The 10,843-nt window shown below is 42.6% G+C and overlaps 1 protein-coding gene across 1 annotated transcript in view; it reads right to left on the bottom strand.

Moving 5' to 3' along the window:
* Positions 1–2,611: 2,611 nt before the first annotated feature.
* The window catches only part of enox1 (ecto-NOX disulfide-thiol exchanger 1), a 38,496-nt gene continuing 30,264 nt past the window's right edge, over positions 2,612–10,843 (bottom strand). Inside the window, exons 12-16 of the mRNA XM_071903718.2 lie at positions 10,577–10,684; positions 7,765–7,821; positions 6,776–6,878; positions 3,353–3,438; positions 2,612–2,743 (exon numbers count right to left, since the gene is read on the bottom strand). Coding sequence (XP_071759819.2) covers positions 2,612–2,743; positions 3,353–3,438; positions 6,776–6,878; positions 7,765–7,821; positions 10,577–10,684 — 486 coding nt within the window. The remainder of the gene's footprint in view (positions 2,744–3,352; positions 3,439–6,775; positions 6,879–7,764; positions 7,822–10,576; positions 10,685–10,843) is intronic.

A 10,843-nucleotide genomic window follows, 5' to 3' on the forward strand; every position in this document is an offset into this window, starting at 1 on the left:
TTTCATCTAGTTATCCTGTGCCTGAAAAATGAATATCTTGAGCTCTTGCACGTCATGTACATGCACACAGGCAGGCACAAAACCCTGCATGTGAACACACACACACATCCATTATCAATAAACATGTCTATTACGGCGGTGTTACATCAGAAGCAGCTCTCCGGTTGTGGGTGTGAACAGCCATTTACATCATCCTTGTCAGCCAGATTCACCAGCATCGCACTGGAATAACTGGAATGAGGATGAGGCTTGGATAAAAACACCTTTATTTAATTACAAAAAACACAACATAATTTAAATGCGTAGGTATGAGGAGAATGCATACCGTCATCGTCATCATCATCATCATCATCATCATCATCATCATAACACAAAGGCCCATGGATACAACATAATCAAGCTAGGGCGGGTTTCCCAAAAGCACAGAAGCCCCTTATAATGGAAGTTAGAGCGATATATGTGGTGATATTTTCCTTTATTAAAAATGGGATATGAACCAGTCAGTGTCGTCCACCCCTGATATGATGGATATGATGCAGTTTGATTGATTAGCCTACATATTTATTGTAGAATGGATCAATATTACACTCGTTGTCTATGGGAAGCTCTTAACTTGAATTGATTCTAATGTGACATTTTGATCAGATCACAAATATGCATGAATATGTTATGATTATGATTATCAGTCTGCGTTTCAATGGAGAGTTTTAGTGTCCCATGATGGTCTAAATGCAGTTTAAGGCTTTCCCACAAACACTGGATACTTTTTTTTTTTTTAATCTGTATCGGTCCAACTTTAATTAGCGCTATGGTGGTGTTGGGAAACCCAGCCTAGAGCAGACAAGAGACAGACTTACTGTAACTTATATCAACACATCAACAACAGGATGGGAACATGAAGATACTCACAAGAATTGGGCCACTCGAAAGAGAGAGAGACAGAGAGAGAGAGAGAAAGAGAGAGAGAGAGAGAGAGAGAGAGAGAGAGAGAGAGAATGTCAAACCTGAAGCAGTGATGCAGCGTGAAACCAGACGTTTTGCAGCAAACACCTCAACAGTCCAGATATCCAGAGGATCCACCAGGTTCAGTTATGAATCTGTGGAGTCCCACCCTCCATCCTCATCCCTCCATCCCTGTCTTTCCCTTTCTAACCTCATTCTGTCACCCAGCTCCCTTGTTCACTGCTCATTCCTGTCCTCTAGCTTACCGTCTTTCTTTCTTTACCTTTCTCTGAATTCAGTGGGAAAATAATTCCGTCAAAAATAACTCCTTATGTTGAGGTTCGCAAAACTGGCATCGGCTCCCCAAGAGAAGCTCCAAAGATATTTCAAAAACCAGAACACAGTCGGGACAATTCAATCATTCAGCTTAATTTATTTCATCACACTGAGATGTGCAACTCATGGTGCGGCTAGACGTTTCAGCCCGCCGCTTTCCTCACTGAACAGCTTCTTTATATAACGAAATAAATTAAGCTGAATGATTGAATCGAGTACATCGCCCCGTTTTCTCCCTTCCTTTCCCACACATATCCACTGTCATTCCCATCATCCTCACCTCCCCCCCCACCACCACATCCTGTCCTCTTCCCACCTCCATCCCTCCAGTCCATGTCCAGGATGTCTGCATGCAGCTTGATGACAGGTGGCTTGGGGCATTTTCACACCTAGTTGGTTTGGAGTATCTATTTCAAACCCTAGAGTGGTTTCCGCCTCTTGGTTTGGTTCGTTTGGAACACAGCAATCAGACCGAGGCCTTGTTGAGAGGAAGGTTTCTGTCTGTTTCCAAATCAACCCAACTTCGTTTGCAGGGAGAATGTCATCCAATCATGATCCCACCCAACTACAGGAAGAACTAAGCATTATGGGTTAAACACTCCATGAATTATGGGTTATGGATGAGTTTTACCCCAGAATAAAGTCCCTTCCCGCACCTAAATTCTGACCAATGAAGGAACTGCCTGCTCCCATGTTTTTGACAAATTAGGGCTGGCTTGAAATGTTGCTGTGTCAAACATAACCGAACCAAATGCGGAAATGCAACGAAGGAACAACTTTGGATACAGCTTTTGCACTCTTTCTTTCTCCTGATTCGTTACCGCTGGGTTTTTCTCTGAGTGTGTCAGAGACACGACAACCAGAGACCCTGATTCAGACCAAAGCAAACAGACTCAGGTTTGAAAACGCCCTTACATACCCAGAAGAAAGACAGAGGGAGGAGGTGCGTCTTTACTTTTGATCTATCCTGATTCTGACGTGTCGGGTCCGGTTGCAGTCCACCTGCTGCCATGATAGATATCTGCAATGTGGGAGAGACTGTAGATGAGTTCACCTCAACTAAACGTCAGGAGGTGAATTTCGTTTTGGGACGTCTTGGTCTCCGAGGTCTGAGCGTCCGTCCGTTCCATTATTTCCACATAGGATTTGCACTCGCATTTCCAGTGTCTGCTTGAATGAGGATCGTCATCGCTCGCCACGTCCGACGCGCCACTGTACATCCGACGTGATCCGAGGAAGAAGAACACACACACGCACACACACACACGTAGCCTATGGCTTTCCGTTCACGTCAGTGTGTGTTCCCGGTGTGTGTGCGCGTGTTCTCCCTGCGTCACGCCGAGCCGAGGCTGTCGAAGCCGCAGAACTTCCATCGTTTCTCCAGCGTGGCGCCGACGCCGCTCAGCTCCTGCCGGAACATGCTGGGGAGACGAACCATCAGACGCTCCAGCTCCCCCGCTGACACCTGCAACACACACACACACACACATATATGCAGTCAAATGTATGCACACACACACAGTTACATATCTACATACAGACAGGATGGAGGGAGAGATGCATCATATTTTTGAAAAACTGCAAATAATAAATTGCTATTTTAACATTTAATTGTATGATTTTTGTTTTTAAAAGAAATGTTATGGCAACACAAATAATAGCCTATTTGCCAATAAAATAAATTGAAGTGGATTAAACTGAGATGGAGTGAAAGGAGAGAGAGAGATAGAAATCAATCTGTGATGGAGGGTTAGAGAGAGATGGAAATATAATAAGATAGAAAGAAATAGCAAGATAGAAAATGGAAATGTGGAGCACGCAGTAGTTTTGAACCATTATGTAAGTGACCTTATAACAGGCCACACTTTTACAGTGTTTTTTATATAATGCTTGTATTTGTCTACATAATCCTTGTTGTTGAAGCAATAAAACTCTAGGAATATCCTCAACAATATCTTTATGTATTAAAGGATAGTGTGATGAACTCAATATGTTTGTGTCATCTGGTCATTATCATAGAAAAATACAGTAACCTAATATTATGGAAAGCAGGAAGCTGTGTGTGTTCGTTTACCTTTGAGTCCAGTCTCTGGATGTAAGACCACAGATACTCGATGTTGGCCCCAAATGGATGGACATGGAGGAAGGTGGATATGATGCCTGCAGAGAGAGAGAGACACAGATTATAAAGCAGAACACTTTGCTTCAGCAAAAGACTTGAAAACAAAATATTTAACAAAGTACTGAACCACCACTTGGCAATTGAAAAAGGTCATCATAAAAATTCATGGCATGAAAGACAAGAATGTCTCTGTTCAGACTGCAGACAAAATGAGATTGAAGATGAGATCCTAAGTATCTCTATCAGAGATGTGTGATAGAATCAAAGGTTTACAAGCCCTCAGAGATAAAAGATGAACAGAAAAGATGAAAAAGATGAAAATTGTATGGGGTGAGGAGAGCAACACAATTTATATTGCTGGAGGTTGTATATATTTATGTCACAATTTGCAGACTAAGAGTAACAAAGATGAATATTGAACAGTCAAACAGAATACTATGGAAAAAAGTCTCCCTGAAATGTTGTGTTTTATTGTTTCTTGTGTGTGATTGTTCATTCTGATTCACTTTGTCCTGTTAAATAATATCTGTATGCATGTATAAACTTTTATTGTGTAGATTTTATATTAATTCCCTGAGTGCTTTGGCACCAGAAGTAGGCTTGTCATGCTAATAAAGCCATTCTGATTCTGAGAGAGAGAGAAAAGAAGAGAGAGAGAGAGAGAGAGAGAGAGAGAGAGAGAGAGAGAGAGAGAGAGAGAGAGGACAAAGAGGTGAGACAGAAGTGGATATCAGACATCAAGATGCAGGACTCCAGCTGGGCAGGCAATCTGCATCCCGGTGAAGTGCTGCACAATAAACAAATGGCAGGGCGGCTCCATAAAAAATGCTGGCCGGAGCAGAAACAGCACTTGAGTTGATTACTTCTGAGAGGTCCTGCAAAGGTAGGCAGTCATGCAGAAGGGGGGGTGAGGGAATATAGTGCCGTCCCCCGGAGGACCCGGCACAGCCAATATTTATTTCCTTGATTTATGTGGCGAAACGCTGGCAATTACAGACAGGCCTAATTCAATTCCCTCCACCAGGCCCGCTCACATGGAACAGCGCCACCGGATGAGAACTGGGGGGAGAAAGAGGGGCTCCTGTTCTGTGTGTGTGTGTGTGTGTGTGTGTAGGCTATGCATGTGTGTGTGTAGACTCTTAAAAAGGATGAGTCATTTCCAACACATCTGTGTGTCTAGTCTGGGACAACATACATGTGTGTTAGTCTACTTTTCAACCCGACGTAAGTCAATAACTGAATAGTATGTTGTGTCTAAATATGTTGTTATTAATATTTGTTGAGCTTAAATGTAAAACAAAAATCACACACCTTTTTTTTAGTGTACAATACTGTATGTGCATGCATGAATTTATACCAATATTGTCCTGAGTGTGTGCATACTATATATGCATACCCATATGTGCATGCATTTATTTATTCCAATTTCATCCCTATTTGTGTGTGTGTGTAAAGATAGGCTACATGTGCCTGTATTTTTAAATGAAAAGCTTACAGTAGCAGCAGCTTTGCAGGTTGCAGGCAGCCAGGGAGGAAGATAGAGAGCTCTGCCTCTCCGCTCCTTCATATTTGGTTTCTCTGGGCGCCACTAAGAGAGATAAATGTGCTGCTGTTTCCTCTGCTCTCCTCTGCTCTGGACAAAGCAGTCCCTTCAGCACAAATAGCATGCAGTACACTCGATGTTTTTCTCAAGGTGATGCGAGGAGAAGCCAGCAGTGCTATGGCTGCATGTATAACACGGAGATTTATACAATGGAAAGAAAGAAAAGCAGCTCAAATGAATTCACTCCGGTTGATATGCAGGCCCTCCGGAGAGGGAGATGCATCTTTCTGAGCTTGGAAGAGGATGGAAGGGAAAAAAAGGAGAGAGAGAGAGAGAGGGAGAGAGAGAGAGAGAGAGAGAGAGAGAGAGAGAGAGAGAGAGAGGCAAAGAGAGACATGAGGATTTAGGCAATTTGTGTTTTACAGTCTCCTCCGTGGTAGAGGGGTTTGTCTTGTTCTGTGGTTCTGGTTGAGAGCCTTCTTAACCCCCAGACACCAGAAAAAGTGTGTGTGTGTGTGTGTGTGTGTGTGTGTGTGTGTGTGTGTGTGTGTGTGTGTGTGTGTGTGTGCGTGCGAGTGCGAACATGATGGCAGCAATGTGAGTTGAATGGAGTATGAATGTCAGTGTGCGCATGCTTCTGCATATATGTGACTTATCTGTATGTGGGTGTGTGAATTTTCACTATCATTAGTGTTATCCTAACAGACAGCCATGGAACATTCACAGTGCCCCATTGTGCAGCTTTGGAGGCTGGAAATAAAACGCTCCACAAGACAAGTAGGCTACAGCAGGAGAGTCTCCCGCGTAAGCAGACAAATTTACTTTTGCAGTAAGATATTTTTCTTATATGATATGCCATTATAAAGCAGACAACCAGCGATATCAATATAATATGTGGGACATTCATCTTATTTCTGGGACATTCATCTCTGTTCATCTCTCTACCATTATGTCCAAGGATTTTGGTGTATATTTTAAATATTTTGTCCCATGACTGGTTGAGTTTGCCTCTGTTTCCATCTGCTTCACTGTCTTCCAGGTATAGGGTTTCCTTCCCACAGCATGACGTAAATTAAATATGGCCGTCGTGAGCATAGAGGCTGTGTAGTTGCATCACAAATCTCCTAGCAACCATGGCTGCACCATCTTGGAGGTCCAGTGGATAATGGGCTGTCTGCAAATAATGGCTAAATAACTGCGCAAGAAAAAGAGAGATACTTGAAAAAGATTGTTGTGTTGTGTGTAGGTCAGTTCTATAATGCTACAAGTAAAAGTGAATAGTCTGAGATTGTTTCCAAATGTAGGTTACTGTGACACAGTAAACTGTCTTTAGCCCTATAGCTGCTTTTGTCCTAGTCTCTACTCCAAATGCATGACTGTTAACTGTTGTTTTTTGACTTTGTTAGCTAGCTAACTAGCCAGCAGGTTGATTTTGCAAAGTAAATGATGTTTATATTCACATGCAACTACTAGCTTACTAAGGTTAGCTTCTACTAGATGTGTTAGCTAGTGTGCTAATCAGATGTGTTAGCAACAGGACAGTGATAGATAGGCTACCGTACCGTTGGGAAATCCTGGAACAACATTAGGCCAAATCTGGACACAGCATTTTTAGCTTCTCAAATAGAGCCAATTACCAGTCAGTTACCAGTCAAAAACAGCACAGCAAGTACCCATGTCTTTGCAGTTCTGTTGAGACAGCTGAGTTGTGGGTCTGTTCACAGTCACTGTTGCCCAAGAGCTGAAGACCTCCAATATGGCCGCCTGAAGGTGCGTTGCGTCACCTGGAAGTCCTCTATGAGGTGAATCATCTACATTTTGGTGATATTTACCCAGCAGAAGGGCCTCTTTCTCTGAGGTGACCGCTCCTCTCATGATGACTTCACTCCTCCTCTCTCTGGCCTGGTACAGGGAAGGAACACACCCATTGATCCCCTGTGAACACACACACACACACACACACAAAGAATAGTGTCAAGGCCAAACACTTAAACAAGCAGGTACATTTGTTAGAAACGCATGAACACACACGTACATACACACTCAAAGAATATTGCTAAGGACAAACAAGTAGGTATACAAAAACGCATACACACACACACACACACACACACACACAATCATGATTAAATAAAAAGCATCACTGTATGTATGTGAAACCCCAGCCCAGACAAGGTCATCTGAGAAGCAGATAGGCTTTGACTAAAAATGGATTTCATACTGTTATAAGTAACACCGCCAGTGTACAAATACAGGCTAACTCTCTGTAACATGTTTTATGTATCAGTGTCCTTCTGACTAAAATCAGTTTCCAGTCCAGTAGCTGCGGGGGTAGAAGTTCATCTCCCTGTGTGTGTGTGTGTGTGTGTGTGTGTGTGTGTGTGTGTGTGTGTGTGTGTGAGTGTGAGCGTGTGTGAGTGTGTGTGTGTGTGTTGACTCCCAAAGGCTCTCTGAAAGTCAGTGAAGTGCTGTGAGATAGACAGCAGAGGAGCCCTATGGAGAAGCACCACTAGAACCACAAGCCGCTCTCCTCTCCCTGACAAAAATAACATGCCTGTAGACACATGCACACACACACACACACACGCACACACACACACACACACACACACACACACACACACACGCACACGTCTCTCCTCGCTCCTAATGCACATCAGCTTTTGGTGGTTGCAGCAATCTCCTGATCTCTGAACCCAATGGCTCCATAAGTGCTATCATGTTCATGATGTACTGTGTGTGTGTGTGTGTGTGTGTGTGTGTGTGTGTGTGTGTGTGTGTGCATGCTCGTACTGCAGCCCTCTGTATAGAATAGCTTTACCTTTTCATGTACCTCTCCATTGCTCCCCTCCACAGCCTCCAAGTTATTGTTCAGCAACTAAAGAGAACACAAAGCAATGGGAGAATGAAGCAGTTCATTTAATCACTAGCAGACAAAACGTAGAAACTCAGCCACATTATAGGAGCTCTGGCTTGCCTCTCTGCTGTTTTATGGATGGCTCTGTTGAGAGTATGAAAACAGAGCCAGACACCCTAGAGAGAAAAGTCAATAATGCAATGCAGTGTCTGTCCAACTGTTTGTTCGTTACGTCTATCTCACCATCCATCCACTAGTCAAAATATGTCCTCTCTTGCATGTGTGCCGAAACAGTGATTGTGGTGCTTACTGGAAAAAACACTGGTTCTATAAATGGTGAAATATGGTTGAAAATCACATTAAAATATTAATGCCGGAAGAAATGAACTTTTTTTTATTGTGTGGACACAAATACATATGATGACCAATGGGAAGATATACGTAGACTGTAGACTAAACCCTCTTTTATTACTTTTATTATTTTTCTCTACTTTTTATGGGGTCTAGTCTAGATGAGAAGAACCCAATGTATTGTACGTGTGATGTCGGTCTGTGCATAGTTATGTTTATTGTAAGGATATGGAGTCTGAGGTTTGGACTTATCACTCCACCATGTGTATACTGAAAGTGTTAATAGTTGTGTTTTGTTAAAAGTAATTATGTAAAATGTTAATGAATGAAATGTTATTCACAAACCTGAATCTGAAATTATGAGATTTTGAATACTCCTGCCAGTATACCAGTGTAACTTAAAGGTGCTATGTGTTGCATTTTAACACCGAAAAAATCATTACCTCATTGATTTTGAGACATTAGTGTAATTACCATAAGACAAATGAGACCATCACTGAGAAGACTGGCAGCCTCTATATTGCAATTTACATAGTGAGCCACCAGGTTGGATTTCACACAAAATCTGCTGGATTGCTTTACGGCACAAAGGAAGATACGGCATAAAGCAGGAAGGGGTTTATGGGTAATGTGGTGTTAATTTTGAGAAACACTAGCACTGACAAGTCCACTGCCTTTAGATAGAGGCTACCGATCGTCTCCACCATGGTCTCATTTTTCACGGTAATTATACAAGGCATCACAATTAATGTGATAATGATATATTGATGTTTAAAAAATGCTACATGTAGCACCTTTAAACTTGGGCTGTTAAACAACTGAATAAAATATGTTAAAAAATTCCTCCCTTCCCCCCACCTCCCCACCCTCGTCTCCCTTCCCTCCCTCCACCCCCCTCCTGTCTTTATCTCCACTCCTCTCCCTCCAAGCCTGCCCTCCCATCTCCTCTCTACGGGACCTGTGTGTTTATTGATGAATGCATTATGTCAGGCCAAAATAATGATCAAGCTGAATATTTTATTCAACCCCTGCATGTGTTCTCTCATGTAAAGAGGAACTGAGCTGAATGATGTAGCGTGATATTAGCATTTTACAGGAATCAATAGGTAGCGACCGGGGGGAAATCAACATCAATTTCCATAAACCAAAGAGCAACAACAAAAAAAGAATATGTGCATTTACCCAAGACGAGAATGAATAAACATGCATCTCAGTGGGTAGCAAACACACACACACACACACACACACACGCGCACATTCACATGGAGGCAGGTTGAAAGGATGAGATGGCTGCTATGGCAACAGCCATGTCAGGATGTTTTTCTCCTGCAGAGAGGTGAGTGGTGTGACCTGAGGCATGGGACTCTGTGTGTGTGTGTGTGTGTGTGTGTGTGTGTGTGTGTGTGTGTGTGCGCTTTACAGAGCGCAAGAGAGACCCCCAACCGAGAGAGATTTGAAAATGCACTTGAAGAGAGACTGAGAGAGAGAAAGAGCTGTAGTGCGTCTGTCATATTGGATTTTCTTTAGCTTTTTGAGTAACAAACTTTTTGTACTCCTACACCGTTTATCCAATTTGCATCAAAATTGCAGTGCGTCTACAACGGCCTGGCTACGCGTGTGAAGGAAATATTGATATGACTACACCATATCAATGTGCTCCAAATCTGGGTTGATTGCAACACGACTAAAAAGGAATAGATGCACACAGACATTTGGGACGAAATCTTTTGACATTTCTGAGAAGCATGTCTCTCTATAAATTCATAAAGAATGACGTTGAACCTACTTTGGATCTCACCTCTGTTCAAAATTTTAAAATATACGAATCACAGAGGATCTCATGTACATCATTGTGTATCACATCTCATGCACTTTTTAAAAAATGATCACAGGAGTCCCATTACACATACATCCATGAAACTTAAAAAAAAAATTGATTTCTTCATGCCAAATAGCTTTGCTCAAAGATGTCCACCTAATGTCTGCCATTTTGACTTTCCATCCTTTTGAATTTTGTGGAAAAACTCATAAGAAACAAGTGTAAACAGCATTAGGGATACATTTTCATGTCAACTTAGAGAAGTATAATTAGCTGTAACATCAGGTAATTTGTCAGGAGTGCCAAGAAGATTGCACAGATTACTACTGGGATCATCATGTCTTTCCCATCTATTCCTAGGAAGGAGGTAGCTGGCGGGTGACAGGAATATTCTGTTAACTGGTTTATTCATGGCAGCAGGGAAACTCAAAGGTTCATGTACACAGCTTAACCTCAGTAAGCGCATAGTGAGTATAGCCAATGATTCCCTTTCTCCCACAGCCCCAAAACACACCAATGCTGCACCACAAACACACTTTTTCCTTTTCGCATAACTTGAGCAGCCAAATTACTGTACTTCCTTAACTGGTAACTGGGAGTACCCACCTTGTCTCGGAGAGCGAGGACCTCTCCCTCCAGGTAGCGCTGCTCCTCTCTGGCCTGCTCTAGCTCCGCCTCCTTACTCATCAGCTGCTCCTGCAGGGTCAGGAGTTGCTGGAGAAGACACATGTAGACATACAGTTTTAGTAGTGATTGATAGACAATGACAGTACAGCAACTAAACTAATCAGTTGGTGGAACTGTATAAGCAGGAGGATGGAGTGTGTGTGTTGATAGGTTGAGAGTTCGCTGCATCCAGATGTTTGGTGTTTT

Source organism: Centroberyx gerrardi, chromosome 10 (genome assembly GCF_048128805.1).
Source record: "Centroberyx gerrardi isolate f3 chromosome 10, fCenGer3.hap1.cur.20231027, whole genome shotgun sequence".
Lineage (NCBI taxonomy): Eukaryota > Metazoa > Chordata > Actinopteri > Beryciformes > Berycidae > Centroberyx > Centroberyx gerrardi.